Source organism: Trichosurus vulpecula, chromosome 3 (genome assembly GCF_011100635.1).
Source record: "Trichosurus vulpecula isolate mTriVul1 chromosome 3, mTriVul1.pri, whole genome shotgun sequence".
NCBI lineage: Eukaryota > Metazoa > Chordata > Mammalia > Diprotodontia > Phalangeridae > Trichosurus > Trichosurus vulpecula.
This window is the reverse complement of record NC_050575.1, coordinates 147,059,044-147,077,856: the sequence shown is the minus strand read 5'-3', so window position 1 is coordinate 147,077,856 and position 18,813 is coordinate 147,059,044. Positions and strand designations below refer to the sequence as shown.

The following is an 18,813-nucleotide window of genomic DNA, read 5'->3' as shown; positions in this document are numbered from 1 at the left end:
ATTTATAATTCTTGAAAATTCTGTTTGGTGACATGAGTTAGCGTTTAATAGACACCCTGCATCCTCGGCTCTCCCTATTGTGACAAGCTCTCCTGGCAGAATTCTTTAGAGACTCCGGGTAATTGCACCATAGCGCATACAGGGAGACCACATTCGGCTGGAGCGTGTCTCAGAAATGTCTTTACAATAGACAGTCAGGTAAGAGTTTGCTTGACTTCAAGGTAATGATTTAAACATAATTTGACCCTTGATGAGGGAGCTGATGTTTCGGCGTTTAATGTATTCTTTCAGTCTTTGCTTGCCCGCGATGCCGTCGCCAACGGCTACACAAATAACTCCTTCATAACAAGTGCCTTTTCAGAAGATGTATGCCACTGACAGTTAATATAGTGTTATTGCCCCTGAATGCATTTCTGTAATTACTTCCCAGAGATCTGTCTTTGTGTTAGAAGACATTTCACACTTTAGTAACATAAGTGTTTTGGGAGAGCACGAGCAATAATTATGAGCAGTCTTTCTGTGAAAAATCAACCTAAAAAAATTATAAAAGCTAATGCTAAAATTGGTTAGAGACAGGGCGGAATTTCTTTGGCACTTTCTGCATGTATATTTATTCCAAGTTTAATAACCTTTCCACAAGGAAACTTTGAAAGGGAGATGGGGGTGGGAAGCAACAGTGACTGACACAAAGAAACTGCTTTCTAATTTTTGAGCAATTATGGGACCAAAAACTGATTAAAACTGACATGTTGCTTGAGACTGAGTAAGAAACTTAATCCTAGAGCCTCCCCCTCCCCCAATAGGAGATGTTTGCTGTAATGGAAAATGAAATCACTCACAGTGTGATCAATAAAAAAAATTAGCAGCGTTTAATAAAAGGGTTTTGCTTCATGTTGACTAAAGGACATCCCAAGCAGGTTGTAATTCAAGGAAGCAAAGGTTTCAAGATGTATGTGTGTGTGCACTGCATACATCTAGGCCTGGCCAAGCAGAGGGACCAGCACAGAGCCCAGGGTTTGGGGAAGGGAGGTGACAGTAGTTTCTCTCCTATTTGCACACTTGGCCACTGATCTCTACTTAATCTTAACCACTCTTCCCTTTTCCGGTTCTCTGCTGTGTACTCATCACTGGTTATAAATGCATCTTGGTGAGTGAGCAGAGAAGGTTTTCTTTTCCTTTTTTCTTTTCTTTTTCTTTTTTTTTCTTTCTATCCTGGAGTGTGTCGCACAAAAGCTGATGGGAAATGGAGAGGATTCAAACCAGGCCATTTGAGTCTACGGGTGGCTGTCCATTCAAATCCAGAACAATCTAGAAGATATGGAACTAGCAGGCGGGGATTGCTGACTTCATACTACTGGACTGCCCCACAGAGAACTCTTGGTGTGACAGTCTGATGGGCTTAGTGATTGTTATCTCTGTCTTGACTTCTGACTCCTAAACCAAAGTTTTGGGGCTCCATAATCTAATTATTGGACCAAAAAACCCTGTAACCCAAACATTTTTTGGGAGGAGAGAGAGTGAGAGAGACAGAGAGGGAGAGAGAAAGAGAGAGAGAGAGATAGAGAGAGAGAGAGAGAGAGAGAGAGAGAGAGAGAGAGAGAGAGAGGAGATATGAAGTTTGTTTTATCCTTGTAGTGGACGGTGAAGTTATTCTCTTTGTATTAATTTATTAATTCTTGGAGTGTGGATGAGTTAGAGGAGGGCCTTTCTTTTTCCCTTACCAGGCTGTGCATGCGATATTTGAGCTGGGCCTTATTCCTGGAAGCCCGATGAGTTACCATTTTGCTTCTCCCATAGTAGTAACAAAATGGTGAAAAACACTCCATCAGACATGCTTTCTTTTCTCGAGACACCACTTCAGTATTCCCCGAAATACAGCCATTTACCAGTCTTTCTCCATGCCCTAGGATCTTGTTAATTTTTAAAGGTTTTCCACAATCTCCCCATTCATGGGAAATGCAGTGGCTGGAGGGAAAGGTGGCAAATTTCCCCCTGGTTCCCTCTCAGCGACTGGGAGAAGAGAAGTGGTGGGGGGGGGGAGAGGGTGCATCTTTGAATTAGGCCTCTGACAAGGAATGCTATACCAGGACAGCTGCTCAGGGAAGCCACTGAGGTGTACATGAAAGGAGCTAAAGCCTCTGTGATTCCTGTGCTCCCAGGCAAGCTGGAAAGCTGGGGGTTTGGTTTGCCTAGGTGCCCTGCCCCACTGTGGTTCATGCCATCTTGTCCTTCTTTTGTTCCTGACTTAAACAGAATAGACTAACAATAATTCAAGTGATCAGAGCCTGGCTGCCTCTTAAGTTTGGGGGCCCTTGGAAACATAGGCTACTGGGGAATACAGTGAGTATCTCTTCCTTTCTCTTCCCTGGGCTCAGCCACATTAGTCACTGGTCATTTGCATTCCTAATGACCTCCCTCTCCTCCTGTACTGCAGGTCTGGGGTGCAATTAGGAGGAGAGGGACTCTGCATGCATCTTGGTTAGCATGATTTATTGTGTGGGGAAAGCATTCCAGGGTTCCAAGCATCCCTCCCCTTCTGTCCTTTTTACACTGGGAAGAAAAAAAAAACCAGCAAAAACCCCCCAAACCTGCAACTCTCCCCCAGACCTGCTTCCCTGTCTGCCATCTCCTCTATCCAGGCTGCTGTCAGATTAGACAAAGGACAGCTTGGAGAGGGTGGAATGGCCACAGCCTTAGGAGGTCACAAGGAGGTAACACTATACAATTTTCATGGTTCGAGGGTAGCTTTATCCTACTGTTCTTCATTACAGTGCTGCAGCGAGATCAATTTTATTAAGTTGTAAGGCTTGGGAAGCCAACACCATTAACTACATGCTGGACCAAATAATTTTTTTTTGTATTAGGATTCTTTCTCTCTCTCTCTCTCTCTCTCTCTCTCTGTCTCTCTCAATCTCTCTCTCTCTCATGATCTCTCTCTCAATCTCTCTCTCTCTCTGCCTCTCTGTCTCTGTCTCTCTCTCTCTCTGTCTCTGTCTCTCTGTCTCCCTCTCTCTCCCCTCCTGCTTTGGTCTCCCTCTCTTTTTCTTCTTTGGTTTTCCTTTCTCTCTCTTCTTTAAGATCTCTCTCATGAGCGCTCTCTCCCTCTGTCTCTCTCTCTCTTCTCCCCCCCTCCCCTTCTCCCTCCCTCTCCTCCCACACATTGCCCCCTTTTCTTTCTTTTTGGTCAGGAGCAGGGATGCTATGATAGAATGAATTTAGAACCAGGAGGCTGGATGTGGTCCTTGCCCTTGAGGAAGCTGACAATGTGAAATGGGCATATAATGCCAGGCCTGGCAGCAGGAACTTTGAGAGGTCACCTGGTATAGGGCCCTATTTCAGCCATCTGGGATGGGGATGGGAATAGGTGAATCAGGCCGCCAATGAAAGTGAAACCTGCAGAGATCTGGCCTGTTTCCTTTATCTACATGCGAAGAAGGTTCCTTTGACTCCCTCAACAGACATGTATGCAGATGTGTTATGGGTACTTGAACTTGTGTCTGTGTGTGTATGGGGGGAGAGTTTCTGGGTGGGGATAGTCCACTGAGCTTTGCGCCTGTCTGGAGTGGAAGCTGCAATCCGGTTACAGTCTTCTACGTCTGATTTCATGTTGCTAGATACTTAGCCCGTTTCTGCACCACATATTTGAGCAAGGGCTCTGTCAGGGTTTTTGTGTGACTCCTGACCCACTGTCTTGAGCGGTTTTGTGACTGAGAATCTCTCTCTCTATTTAAGACTTAGTTCATGTGTCACCTGATATATGAGGCTTTTCTTCATTTCCCCCAGTTGCTGGTTTTCCCCCTCCCCAATGAATTATTGTGTATATTTTATTTTTCAGTAAACATGTTTCTCCTCAGTAGAATGTGAACTCTTTGAGGTCTGGAACTATTTTCCTTTCATTATTATATCCCTAGTGTTAGGATCCCTAGTATTAGATCCCAGCACAGTGCAAATAGTAGGTGCTTAACAAATATTCTTCGAATTAGAATGAATTGAACCAGTGAGCTTAAAAGTTAAGCCCTTTCCTATGTCCTTTTAGTCAGTTCCAGATCATATGCTTTCAGTCTGTCTATATTGTTCATCCATTCACTTAACAAGCAATTATTAAGCACCTATTGTGTATATGGAAATACCTCAGGCTTTGCAGAGACAGAGAGAGATGAGGCGTTTACATTGCTCTCAAGTGCAGAAAAACAATTGTTCATTTAACAAGCAGTTATTAAGCACCTGCTGTATGCAAGGAAATGTGCAAGGAAATGTTTCAGATTCTGCAAAGACAGAGATAGATATGACTTCTACATTGCTCTCAAGTGCAGAAAAGCAATGGTTCATCTGTTCATTTAATAAGTAATTATTAAGTACATGCTGTATGCAAGGAAAAGTTTCAGGCTCTCAGAGACAGGGATTGCTCTCAATTAGAGAAAAACATGTACATAAATAAATCTTAGGTACAAAGCAGAAGTCTAAACAAAGGGCAAGGAGAAATCTGAGGAAAGTGAAATAGCTAGTTTTTTACCCAAGGGTTCAGGGAATTCTTCATGGAGAGGGACCTAGAGACAGCTAGGTGACAAGGTGGATAGAGTGCTCGTCGTGGAGTGAGGAAGACCTGAATCCAAATCTGGCTCAGTCACTTACTCGGGGTTTGACCCGCTGGGCGTGTCACTTAATTTCTGTTTGCTTTAGTTTTTCGCAGTTGTTATGTGGGGCTAACAATAGCACTGTTGTGATGATCAAATGAGATAGTGTTTGTAAAGGGCTTAATGTGTGCCTGGCACCTAGTAGGTGCTTAATATATGCTTATTCCCTTCTCCTTCCCTCCAGTAAAGGGATAGACTTCCACAGTCAGGGATAGGAGAGTCCATTCTAGATGCAGGGAATGTTGTCCACAAAGGCACAAATATGAGAAAGGGCAACATGAGAATCAGGTGGATTGAGAAGTTTGGTTTGGCTGGAAGGTAAGTGAGATGAGATAAATGTGGACAGGTGGACTGGAACTGGATTGTGACCTTTCATGTCAAGTCAGGAGTTTATACTTCATTTGGTAGTCACCAAGTATTTTTGAGCATAGGTGTGACATGACAGAATGGTACATTAGGAAAACTATTTGGATAGTGTTGTGGAGGATGGATTGGAGAGGAAATAGAATGGAGGCAAGAAAACCAGTCAGGATCCAATTTCAGTAATCTAGGGGAGAGAGAGAAGGTCCTGAATTAGGGTGACTGCAGTGGGAATGGAGATGGAGGGATAGATAGAAGAGATATTATGGAGATTGAATTGTCAGGACTTGGTTACTGGTTGGATGTTCGAGGTGAGGAAGAAGGGGAGGAGTTGCAGATGACTTCGAGGTTTCAAGTCAGGCTGACCAGACCCTGGGGGGTGCCAACAATAGGAACACAGAATTATAGAGAGGGGGCTTGGGGGGGACAATGACAGTGGGGTGCAGCCTCCCAGTTCATGAGGCAGTGTTTGGATGCACTGATTTGATTGCTTGTTAATGGTGGACTTGGAATTTGGTCCAGGTGAATGGGAAGGCAGGAGGCTTCCAGGACAACTTGCTTAAAGTTTCTTCTTTTAAATGGGAAGTACAATGGGGTTCACAAATTATGCGATATGATGACAGCCTTATTGTCTAGGGCAGAGATGTCAAACATGCTGCTCTTGCCCTCTGAACCAGATTAAAATGTAATTGGGAAGAATTTAACAAAATAAATAAAAGTACAGTAGGACATAGATAACGTTAACATTTGGTTTTCTAAGTCAATATGCAGTCCACAGGGATCCTTAGGTGTTAGTAGGGTTTAGTGACCTCTGTTTCTATTTGAGTTTGATATCACTGGTCAACCGGATCATTTAGGTTATGAGGGTAAAATGTTACCTTTATGGATTGTACTGCAAATATTTAAACCTTAAGATAAATAATAACCGAAATTCTAAATCTGAGGCTGGAACAAAGCACATTTTCAGAGTGTGGAGATTTAGCTAGAGTGTCTAATGTTTTCTGGCAAGCATATAGACCAAGCCACAGCAACTTCTTTCCTTTGAATCCACTTCTACTCTGGCAAACGTTTTGTTTAGGTCTATCTGACCAGGTCTAATAGTACTGGTTGGTTAAAGACAACTCCTTTTCTCACAAGCGTGTCCCAAGTGGGAACACAGTTGTGGCTGAAACCAGTGTTTGACTTGGGGTGGACAGGATATCAGTGCTTTGTGAGAACGTTTCCTCCAACCATATCCCATGGGAATGTGCTGCCAGTGGAAATGTGTAAGATATGTTTGGGCTGTTAGGATGGCCAAATATTCTCAATTTTAAAAAATGCTCCAGGGAAAAATTTTTTATAAACATCTGGCCTTTCCTTCAGTGCTTAGTGTATATAGGTATAGCCCAAATCAAAAGATGGCATATTCCCTGGGAAGATTTAGTTGTTTTTAGTGGTCAAGCGCTATTTTTTCCTTCAGTGCCTTATGGAGTTGCTGTTCAGGACCCCAGTGCATGGATCAGAAGCCTTGATTCTGAGTCTGTCTATAAACTGAGAAAAGCTATTATATATGTGTGTGTAGAATTAATTTGCAATCTCCCTTATTTCAATAATTCACTATCAACTCAATTGGCTACCTTGGGTTGACTTTTTTCACACAGTTTCTGTCTTGTTATGCCAGTGTACCCCTGTGTTGCCTGGTAACAGTGTTTCAGTGTTAATCTGTGGTCCTCTCAGTGCTGAACCCTTGCTCTTGTTCCTAGCTCTGAGCTTGCCTGGAATTCATTGTTTATCAAGTGGTCCTGCTCATTGGAGTGGTGTTCTGCTAAATTGGACTCTTGTCTGTGTTTGACTTGGTCGATGGATAATGGCTAGCTGTCTTGTGAAGTGTTGGAATGCCTTAGCCTGGCATTCAGAGCTCTCCATAATGAGGTCCTGACCTACCTCCCTAATCTTTTCCCAGCATTCTCATACATAAACCTTCTGTCCCAACCAGACTGGTCTACTTACCATCTCCTACACGAATTAAACAAAATGAGAATATTCACCCTCTTTGCTTACTCTGTTCCAGTTTTCTCCCTTCCCTTCAAGTTACTTTAAATCAATTCCCTTTTCTCTCTCTGGGCTTCAGTTTGTTTCTTTGTGAAATGGAAATGTTGGACTAGATGATCTTTGAGATATTATCTAGTTGTAAATCCTGTGAGCCCTTGCTTATTGAATAGCATTTGTCCTCATTCCTTTGCCACTTAGCGTGGAATGTAGTAGAGGGCTAGATTGGAATCAGAGAAGAGGATGGACAAGGATTTGAAAAGGATGGATGTTTACTTTCTACTGGGTAGCATTGAGGCATATTTACTTTACCCTCATGAACTAGTGACCTGGGTGTGAATCTGTTATGTCCTGATCTGGGGAATGGCACATGGTACCCTACTGAGCCCTAAGAGAAGATGGTGTGTGAGGGGACTGGCAGGGAGGAAGACGGGACCAGACTTTGCCCCAGTTACATGAAGATGCGTCCCCTCTGGGCTCTGAGAATTCCATCTCTGCCCGCTTCTCCCTGGAAATACCCCATGCTGGTAACGAAGTCAGCTGGGTGTCCCCTTTTTTAATTTGGTTCTTACTGAGGAAAATACTGTCTGGGGCACTCATGCCAAGAATTTAAAGAGCTGCTTAGTAGGTATACTCCTCTCTCCTCTGTTTGCCGGCCTGAGCAATGAGAGAATCCCATCAGCCTTGAATGGGTGAATTGGAGAAATCTAATTTAGAAGGTGGGAAATTTCTTGCTCACAGTCTTTGGCTCCTATTAATTTGCCTGAAGTCTGCTTGGGCTCTTCTGTTCTCTCTATTTTATACGTTGTCTTCATAGAAAGAGAGTTCGTTTCCTTATTGCCCACAAGGTCCCTTAATACTTACTCCTTTAACCCTTTAGGAGATGGGATTTTAAAAATCTCTTCAAAGTTGGGTCCTGGATTTGGGTTTGGTGGTTTTGGGGGGATTTTTTTGGTCATCAATCCTGCCTTCTCTGGTGGTCCCTGCAGGTGACTTAGGATAGAGAGTCACCTGTGATAATTGTTTTGTTAGTCATAGTATCCCAGAACTAGAGCTGGAAGGGACCTCTGAGGCCATCTAGCTCAACTTTTCATTTTACAAATGAGGAAATAGTCTGTTGTTCTATCTATATACACATGCAGACTCTGATCTCTTCCCTTCCAAAGCCAGGCTTTCTCTCTAAACTGCCTCTGGCTCTGCTTTAGTCTGGGTGTCTTGAAATAAGTGTGTTTGCTAAATTGATTCCATTTGGTGTAGCTCTGGGATTTAATCAGTTTGATAAAAGCAAAAGGTAGTTATGAGTGTTCAAGTGTGGAAAAAAATCTATGGTTTTCAAATAAAAGGCAAGAATTACACACCTGACTTCTTTCCCCTTCACTCCTCCCAAATTTCCTTTCTTTTAGCCAAGGTTACTCCTCTCCCAAAGATGCCCTGGGGTTCTATACTTTGTGGGGAGTGAGTGTCATTGATTCTGGGCCGTGACTGGAGAGGGCTATAGAAAGGAGGTGTGGTTAGAAGGATTTCTATTAGACAAAAATACTAAGAGCTCCCATTTGTTGTTGTTCAGTCATATCCAATCTTTGTGACCCCATTTGGAATTTTCTTGGCAAAGACACTGGAGTATCCTTCTCCAGCTCATTTTACAGATGAGGAAACTGAGGCAAAAAGGGTTAAGTGACTTGCCCAGGGTCACAAAACTGAGGCTGAATTTGAACTCAGGTCTTCCTGACTATCCACTACACCATTTAGCTGCCCATTAGTACTTCTATACATACATTTAACTTATGAACTATCTCACCATTGCAACTTCCTCAGTTCTTTTTATATAGTTCCCCCCCCCCCAATTTCTCCATTAAAGGTATAATATATTAAAAAGAATATTAGACTTGGAGTCAGATGAATCCTGGGTTCAAATCTCACCTCTAAAACTTACCATCTGTGTGATCATGGGGAAAATCACTTATTTTGAATCTCAGTGACTTCATCTGTAAAGTGGGGGTGATAATGCTACTAATAGCTACCACCCAGTTCTTCATAGAATTTCTATTTGAGTTGAACACTGTTGCTTCCTTCTCAGCATTGCTTTTGCTTTACCATACTGGCATCTCTACCCTTCCATTAGAACGGCATGCTTCCTTTTCCTCTCCAACCCTCAGGTTTGCCCCAAGTACAACTGCTGTTAGTTATAGCTCTGATACTGGGCACAGTGGGTAGAGGGCAAGTTTCCATTACCCATTAGAGGAAGGAAAGAGTAGGAAGCAAGCATCTACTGTGTTTGCTAAGCACCCACTGTGTGGTAGGCGCTTTACAAATATTATCTCATTTGATTCTCATAGCAACTCTAGGAGGTAGGTACTATTATGATGCCCATTTACAGTTGAAGAAACTGAGGCAGACAGTGATTAAGTGACTTGCCCAGGATCACATAATTAATGTCTGAGACCGAATTTGAATTCAAGTCTTACCGATTCCAGGTCTGGTACCCTCTCCACTGTGACACCTAGCTGCTTAGCTGGGTGGTGATGTCATGAGTGTGTTAAAACCCTCTCATGTGGAACAATAAGGGAGATATTCTATATAGTACCATAGGCACTTGATGCATGTGGGATACAGTCCTACTCGTGTTATAACCAAATGATGCTTTGAAATGAGATTTCATATGTTATAATTGAGCATTAACAACAACTTACAAGGTCTTTGAAGGCAGAAACCATTGTAGTTTCATATCCATAGCTCCTATACACAGAAGATAATTTATAAATGTTTATTAATGGATTAATTGATAAGGAAGAAAGTCCTAGTTTACTCTTTTGCACAGGCTCTCAGTTAAGTGTCCCCAAGAAAATCTCTAGAAGGTGATTTTGGAGGTGGGTGGTTGGAGACAGGGAAAGAGAAGAAAAAAGACTGTGAGAGATAATAGGGGGTGAAATATTTCAGAATCAGTCTAGAATTATGATGTATAAACATAGATAATAGAGCTGGAAAGATCAATGAAAGGGAAAACTTCCTAATTTCCTAATAACATGAGCTTCCCCAAAGTGGAAGTGACTTCCATTGGAAGGTGGTGGTTTTCCTGTCATTCCCCATCCCTGAGCAGAGGTTTAATGACTCTTTGTCATAGACATTATAGAGAAAATTTCTGATCACAGAGTCATCAGAGGAGATAACCTTTGAGGCTTCTTTTAGTTCTAAGATTTTTTCCGATTCTGTCATATAATTTGGTCCTCTAATTTTCACAGATGGGAAAACTTGGGTCCAAAACGGGAAAAGACCTCACCCAAAACGGCAAATAGGTATGGTACAGACCAGATCAGAACACATCCTGACTTCCCATCTAATGTGTCACTGCTTCTTGTGACGTCTTTCCTTCCTGTTAACTCCTGGCTCTAGTCGCGTTCTGGGAGTTCCTTGAGAGCAGGGACTGTCTTTGGCTTTTCTTTGTATTCTAGCACTCACTACAGTACTGTGGCACAGAGTAGGTGTTTAAGAAATGCTTTTGATTGACTGACTGACTGACGGGTCAAACACCTGAGGACTAAGTTCTGCTGACTATTTTTCTGCCTGCCCTTCTTTCCTGACAGCTGTCACAGCCTGGCCCCTGGGTATTGTCAAGCTACAAGTTTCCCTTCCAGGAAACCAGAGAGTACATCGGGGTCTGATGCCATTTCAGGATACCGAAGGATAGCAAAAATACCAGGGGTCACCATACTGGAAACATGAGGCAGGACTCAGGAAAGGACTCAGGAACCAGAGATAGGCTTAGGGCCAGGGTTATGCAGGAAGACCAGATCAACTGGGATTCTGCTATGTTTTCTGATTCTGCCATTCTCCAATTTACCTTGGCCAGTATCAAGGTTCAGAGGTAGTAGTATATAATTCAGTATGGATGATCTCTCTCATTATGGCTAGGACCAGTTCCTGCAGCTGGAGCCAGGTTTTGGAGACCAGGGTGGGGTGACCATCTACCTCTGCTCCAGCCATTCTGACACGAGGTAACAGAAACTTCCCTCTCAGGCACAAGCTGCCAATTCCAGGTGTCTTTTTCTCATGCTCCATGGTCCTCACACTCCATGATCTCAGCAGCATTTGATGCTGTCGATCACTGTATTCTGTTGGATACTCCCTGTTCTCTCTGGATTTTCAGGACACTGCTCTGTCTTGCTTTTTCTACCTGTCTGGCTCTCCTCAGCCTCATTTGCTGGTTCATCATCCATGATCCTGTCCCCAACTATGGATTAACCCCAAAGCTTTGTTCTGGGCCCTTCTCACTTCTCTCCCTACATTCTCTCTCATGGTGATCTCATCAGTTCCCACGTGTTCAGTTATCATCTATGTACAAATGATTCTCATCTCTATACATCTAGCCTATTCTCTTTCCCTCTTTCCTCTTCTCTAACAGCATCACTGAAAGCCTATTGGGCATTTCCAAATGGATATCCCATAGTCATCTCAAACTTATCGCGTTCAAAAGAGAACTTCTTTTACCCACCCCTCTTTAAACTGTCTTATTGAACAACCTTTTGCTGAGAGTACCACTAGTCACCTAGTTCCCAAATCTCAGCATCATCTTCCACTTTTCCCTGTCTCTCATCTTCATGTCTGCGAGTTGCTGAGTCTCATTGATTGTACCTCCACAATGTAGTTCTTGCATCTGTTCTTTCTTTCTGCTCACACAGCTGATACTCTAGTTCAATTCCTCATCCCTTCTCATTTGGAGTATCACAGTAGCCTCCTGGTCTGCCCTCTCCATCTCATCTTCCATGCAGCTGCCAAAATGATTGTCCTAAAGCAGAGGTTTGACTAAGTCACTCCGTTGCTCAAAACACTCCAGTGGCTCCCTATTGCCTTTGGGATAAAATACAGAGTCCTCTATTTGGCATTTGAAACCCTTCACAATCTGGCTGCAACCTACCTTTCCAGGTTTTTCATACATTACTCCCCTTCATGCTCTACATTGCAGCCAGATTTGCCTGTTTATTGTTTCTCACAGATGACATTCCATTTCCTGTCTTTGTGCTTTCGTGTAGGCTGTCTGCCATGCCTGGAATGAATTCGTTCTTCACCTCTGTCTAGCATCATTCAAGGCTCAATTCAAGTACCACCTTCTAATCAAAGTCTTTCCCATCTATTACCTAACTATTAGAACTTTCTTTGTTCTGAGCCAAAGAAGTATAGGTTGGAAAGAAGACAGTAATGTGTTCTTGAAGTTTCCAAATCTCAATGTCCTTTTTGGGAGGGTAGGCAGGGGGAGATGTTTTATTTGTCCATTGACTTCTGGGGGCCATCATTTGAGGTTGAGGTAGGAGAGAACACTGGAGGTGGGCGGAATGATGAAGTATTGGCACCTTCTATTTCTAGTGAGATATTTTTTGTTTCATTTAAATCTATCTGCACACATATATAAAATTTATGAATGTCATTTATGGGAAACAATAATATATATGCACATGCATGTATATATGTTTTATTCTTAGAAAAAAAAAGAAATAAATATGTAGCTGTGATAGGGTCTCTTAGGATTAGTTCCCCTTCAGCCATCTGTGTCTTACACTGTCAGCATTTACAGCTGTAAATGTTTATATGAGTAACTCAGAATCATTAGTAAAAGGTTAAATTATATTCAATATGCTCACCTTACTATGCCAGGAAAAAGTGTTTGTGAAAGAATTTTATTAAAAAATATTTAAAAAAAATCACACCAATTTCCCTGTGTGTTCTTCTCTCCCCAATAGAATCCTCCCTTGTGGGAAAGAAGTATGGTTAAACAAACTCCTAGTTGAATTTTTAACAGTACATTTTGGCTGATTTTACTTATTAAAGGAGCCAGCTGAAATTTGGACCATCTGTCTCTCAACAGACTCCTGGGTGACTTGAGACGAGGCCCTATACCTTTCCACACTGGACACTTTCAGCCCTTTGCCTCCACCCCATTCTAGCAGACCATGTTGATTCCCATTAGCAGAGAGCCCAGGGAATAGGTGACAGTTCTTTAAAATGGATTTATATTCTTGGACCACTTTATGGGCTTTTGCCATATAAAACCAGTGAATTGACACTCTGATTTATTAACTATCAGCTCGACAGGATGTGCTGGATTTAAAGAGATCAAATGCATCGTAAGGATTGCGGCTCCAGTATCGGATTAGATGAGTGTAGAAAGTGGTGCCAATAACCATCCAAGAATAAAAGGGCTAATTTAAATATGTTGATTAAATTAGGTGTTAAGTAAAGCAGAAACAGGGCAGCCCTGAATGTAACTTATTATAGGGTGAGGCAGAGTAGTCAATGAAGTCAGAATTATAGTCGCACCCCATACCCTTCCCCAAGATACATTTATTTTTTATTAAAGGAAGAGACTGTAAACTTGGAATTTCAGAGACGGGCACTTTACTACATAACCATAGTTGTGAGGTGACTGATAATATCGAAGGACTCAGGAATGATATTTCTTATTACCTTGCCTTATATTCCTTGCTATTGTGATGGCAACTGATCAGATTTCTTGAGGTGGATGTACTTGCCTAGCTTTTAGTGGAAGTTCTACATGGCAGAGGGGTTGGTATGTTCTGATGATAAAATAACCTTAGAATTGTACATCACCTAATTGGCAGGGAGAGAGATGTTATGATAGACCACAAATGGAAACATTGATTTTTATGGCTGGAGTCCTGTTCCACTTGTGTGTTACGCTACATGTGCCCAGTGGAAGGCTGCAGCAGCATTTCATAGGCGCTGATAGGCATTCGTGGGGTCTAGATGGGGAGAGGGACTTGGAGGTGTGTGTCTTCTGTGGATGGGAGTAGAACCCTATTAGCATTATGTATCTAAATTGAAGTGTTTATAGGCTATAGTTTGCTATCTTGAATCAACTGCATTTTCACATCTACCCTGGAGGCATTGTGCTACGGTGGTAGAAATGACTCTGGATTTGGCAGCAGAGGGCCTAGGTTCAAATCCCAACTCTGCCATTTGTACCTGTGTGACCTTGGACAAGTCACCACACTCTGGGTCTCGGTTTCTTTATGTATAGAGCTGGGAAAATAAAGAAGCTGGACAAAATTTCCAACTAGATATCTAAGATTTCTTCCACTGCTAAGCTTATGATCCTTTCTTACTCTTTGTTGTTCAGTTGTGTCTGACTCTTTGAGACCCTATTTGGGGTTTTCTTAGCAAAGATACTGGAGTGGTTTGCCACTTCCTTCTCCAGCTCATCTTACGGATGAGGAAACTGAGGCAAACAGGGTTAAGTGACTTGCCCAGGGCCATACACCTAGTAGGTATCTGAGGCTAGATTTGAACTCAGTAATAGGAGTCTTCCTGTCTCCAGGAGCAGTGCTCTATCCACTGCACCACCCAGCTCCTGTTTCCTAATCTAGCTCTCACTTATCCCTTTGGTCTAGCAGTTGTGTTCTTATGCCTGTCTATAGAATTAGGCTGCCACTAAGGGTAACTCCATTTCCTTGGCACCTGAAGTTTGACAAAGAGCTTTTCTCATAACATCTGGAGCAGATAGTAAAGGTGGTTTTATTCCCATTTTATGAATGAGAAACTGAGGTTTAGAGAAGCAAAGAGCCTTCCTTGTCCATGGTTACCCAGATAGTAAATGTTAGGGCCAGACATCAGCCCCAGATCATCTAATGAAGAGGGTCTTAATCCTTTTTGTATGTCTTGGACCCCTTGAATAGTCTGGGGAAGCCACTAGACCCTTTTTCAGAATAAAATTTTTAAATAATTGAAGGAATTATAAATTTCAGTTAGAGGTTAGTGAAAATAAAGATGCAATTTTTCTCCCATCCAAGTTCATAGACCTCTGGAAATCTCTCCATTTAGGGGTCCATGAACCCCAGATCAAGAACTTCTGTTCTAATGGGAAAGATGCTCCCTTCACTGTTCCATGATGCCTGAAACATGTCTTCACATACATGACACCAGGCAGCATGCATTGCCCTTTCACACACAGCCCCTCCCCGGCAATGAGTTCTCACTTGATCCAAGCCAATCATGGTAATTCCTGGCCCAGAAGAAGATTCATCTGGGAATGATAGAGAGGATACTGTGCATTTTGATTTGCAAGGCCTGGGGAGACAATGATGGTTCCTTTTTGTCTCTAATATGATATGAACTCCTACCTAAGTCTTCCTCCCATGATTCCTCATGAGGGGCAGGAGAGATGTCCCTGAGTTCTTGAAAGGCTAAGACAATAAAGCCCAAGTTCTGAAAAGTCCTGCTAAGTTTAAAAGATTTCAGGTAGAACAAATGGTGTGTCTGTTATCTGAAGCCTAACCTTACAAATCTCAGAGAAGTTCAAAGAAGATTGGCCACCAGGTAATGCTTTTTTCTTTCTTTTGGCCACAGCAATTCAAGACTCTATTCAGGTATATAGAGAGTCAGGGGAAGGAGAACCTACATTCACGTAATCAAAGATCCTTGAAATATTGAAGTATTGAGCAAAAATCAACTAGTCAGGCTCCCATGGTGATCAGTTGACATGGAAAAATCAGTGGTCTAGGAATCAGGACACCTAGGATCTTGTTCTAACTCTGGCACTAATGATGTGATGTTGAGCAGTGGATCTTAGCGATCTCATTTGTGATCTCGTCTTTCAAGACGGAGGTGCCCAGATGGACAGTCTTTTGAGATTCCATCTAGTTTTAGTATCCAAGATCCTACAAGTCTACGAAATGAGATAATAGATGTGAAATAATTTGCAAACGTATAAAATGATATTTGGATGAAGATCTTCGTATTCATTATCACTGTCTTTCCTATCATCATCATCATCATCATCACCATTGGGGAGACATGGGAGGAAGTGCAATGAACTTGTACGCAGGATGTCCCGGGCTGGAGTCCTTCCTCATGTGCTCAACCTTCTTTGGCATCAATTTCCTTATCTGGAAAAGTGGATAATAGCAAAGAGTTGTTGTATAAAATGAGATGTAAAGTGCTAATTAGCAAATCTTAAAGTGCTATATACATCTTAGCTCTTATCATCATCATTGTCATTGTCATCATCCGTAGGTTGAACTGCTAACTTAGGACGCAGGGTCTCGGAGCAAGTTCTCGTATTCTGTACATTCGGCTAGTAGGGCAGCTGGTTCTTTGATTCTGCCCCTCATCAGCGTTCCCATTGAAAAAGAAGCGGCAACATTCAAGCATCCGTGGAAAATGAGTGGAACGATAACTTCTTGTGATCTTTGTGATTGTATATTCACGTTAGGAACTAAAAACCATATTTATTGTCCATGCAATTCTTGGAGCTCTCCTTTTCACTTTGCCTTATTTCATACCAAATTTCCCACATTTTCCATCTTATCCTTGACATTATTTATGGCAACCTAGTCCTCCACCACACCGATGTGCTGTAATTTCTTTAGCTTCCCGCCAATCATCGAACAGGCTTTTGCTGTTGTAAATAGCAACATTTCTGTACAAATATTTAATTTTTTCCTTAACCATTTGCTTCGCAATCCTTCAGCCAAAGGGCTATGGCCAGATATAGGTTGTGGTTGTTGTTTTTTAATGGCTCTTGGGCAACTGGTTGCTATTGTTTTAATTTTTTTCATTCGTGATCTCTCATGGCCAGAAACCAGAAACGTTGGGTCATCATGTCTAACTTGGATTCTAGTTTCAGGGAATAATATCATCCCTGTATCGTGCAGGAGCTTGAAGTGTGACATCACAGCAAAATGGGTCTATTAGCTCTGTTCATGGACAAAGTAATTTGGCTTTGGATGTACTTTGATAAGGGAAATGAAGGCACGTGTGTTCTGCTTGCAATGATGTGGCATTGGAGGGGTGTTTGGTTAAGGAGGGGAAGCTGGCTCCATTTGATAGGCTTTACCTTGGCATGTTGCTTAATGGTAGTGATGCTTGTGATTTTTGAGTTTGCAAGTAAAAATATGGTTTGGGGTGGTGAGATGCTAACGAGTTTCAGCAAAACTGAGAGCTAACCATGCACATGCCATCCACATGCTAAGAAAGATGATAGGGAAGTATCTCTGGAGGATTCACACTAAGAATTAAAGAATACAGTTGAGAATTATTGCACTGCGTGACATAAAAAACACATAGATTAATATACTGAGAGGTGTCAAGAATAATGGGAAGTGGGAGGTAAAGTAATTAAATGTATCTTAATAAATGTGGGGCTATTCCTTTTAAAAACCTTTCCTGAGACCGCAGCGACTGACAGTGGAGTGTATTCTTCCTGTTGGCAGGTGGTCTAGGAGGGGAGCAGGAGAGCGATCCGAAAGGCAGCCGGGCGCTGGAAGACAGGAACAGCGTGACGAGCCAAGAGGAGAGAAATGAGGAAGATGAAGACATGGAGGATGAGTCAATTTACACCTGTGATAACTGTCAGCAGGACTTCGAGTCACTGGCGGACCTGACAGATCACCGGGCCCACCGTTGTCCTGGAGGTAATGTTAAACCCGCGCCGTGATTCTGACAGGTGGTTAGATGGGTAATTGGACATAGCAACAGCTTGAAGCCTCAAGTGAGATTAAAGAATTAATAATGTAATTTTACAGTTAATGTAATTTTATTGTGGTGCCTTGGGTAGCCTGTGTTCACGTTTTAAATAAAATTAAAAATAAAAGCAACAGCTTTTCAGTTGGCATGCTGACAGTAATTATGGTTTGATCCCCCCACCAAAAAACTAGAACTTCATAGCACATTGAGTGTGTGTGTGTGTGTGTGTGTGTGTGTGTGTGTGTGTTTGCTTGCATGAGCGCACAAGTGTGCATAAGCATAAGTTTGCTCCCAAAATTCTTTTTGGAAGTAGAGTAATTAAGGGATTGTTAGTGCAAAGTTAAATTGTTTAAGTGTGGAAAACTCCATGGAAGAGCTAACCTGCAGCATCAGGCCAGTTTGTCGAAGTCCTCTTCGACAGAGAGGCAGAAATATAAGCCTTTTAAATGCAAGATTGTAATGAAGGAGTGCTTCCTGAAGGATTGCTTCCCCATTCCTCACTTTCTGTGTAGGAAAAGCAGGAGGTGGGTTTGCTGCCTTCACAGACTTTGACTCTGGCTCTTTTCTCTATTTAGTCTGCCCAACTGGAGAAGTCTGAGTATGTCTGTAGATTGAAGGAAATAATTTCAGACTGATTTCCACCCCTCCTTCTTTATGCCACAGCTGAGAGACCACTGATATTTCATAAGGTTCAACAAAACCAGCCCAGTGAGGTTGGTGGATATGGGAACCTGATCCTTCACTAAGAGGCAGAAGGAGATTTGCAGAGCACATATTGGCCTCCACGGCTCATTGTAGGGCCCTCTGACGTGGCATCTATCTTATTCATTTGATGCTACACCTTTGTAGCCAAGGCCCAAATTATAATGATGAAGTCTAAACAAGACAGTGTCAATTTTAATCTGCTGAAGTTGACTTCATTTTTTGCAGAGGTTGGAGTTTTGGTGACAGAATGCTCTCTGTTCATAAGTTCTTACATCCTGGACTCTGCCTGTTCTACCTTTGAGGTTTTGAAATCAACTGTTGGTTTTGTTTTTTGTGGGAGGAACAAGGGTTGTTCAGTCTTTTTCTCACATGACCCTATGCCTGCCCTCCATATTCTTGGCTGGGCACCAGCATCCTCATTGTGGCTGTGGGAAAGATGGGAAATGAGATGAGTCCCCAAAAGCCTTTTTAAACTCTAGACCAACTGGTCCTCATTTCATAACAGTGAAAAGAAACCTCATTAATTCATACTCATAATTTCTCATTTGTGTTAATTCATACAAGAGCTAGGCTGGTATTTCCCTTTACAATCATAAGACCCTTTGAACTGGGA

At 42.3% G+C, this 18,813-nt stretch overlaps 1 protein-coding gene across 1 annotated transcript in view; it reads left to right on the top strand.

Moving 5' to 3' along the window:
- LOC118842253 (zinc finger protein 423-like) overlaps positions 1-17,466 on the top strand; it is a 147,163-nt gene extending 129,697 nt beyond the window's left edge. Inside the window, exon 3 of the mRNA XM_036749844.1 lies at positions 17,243-17,466. Coding sequence (XP_036605739.1) covers positions 17,243-17,466 — 224 coding nt within the window. The remainder of the gene's footprint in view (positions 1-17,242) is intronic.
- Positions 17,467-18,813: the final 1,347 nt, after the last annotated feature.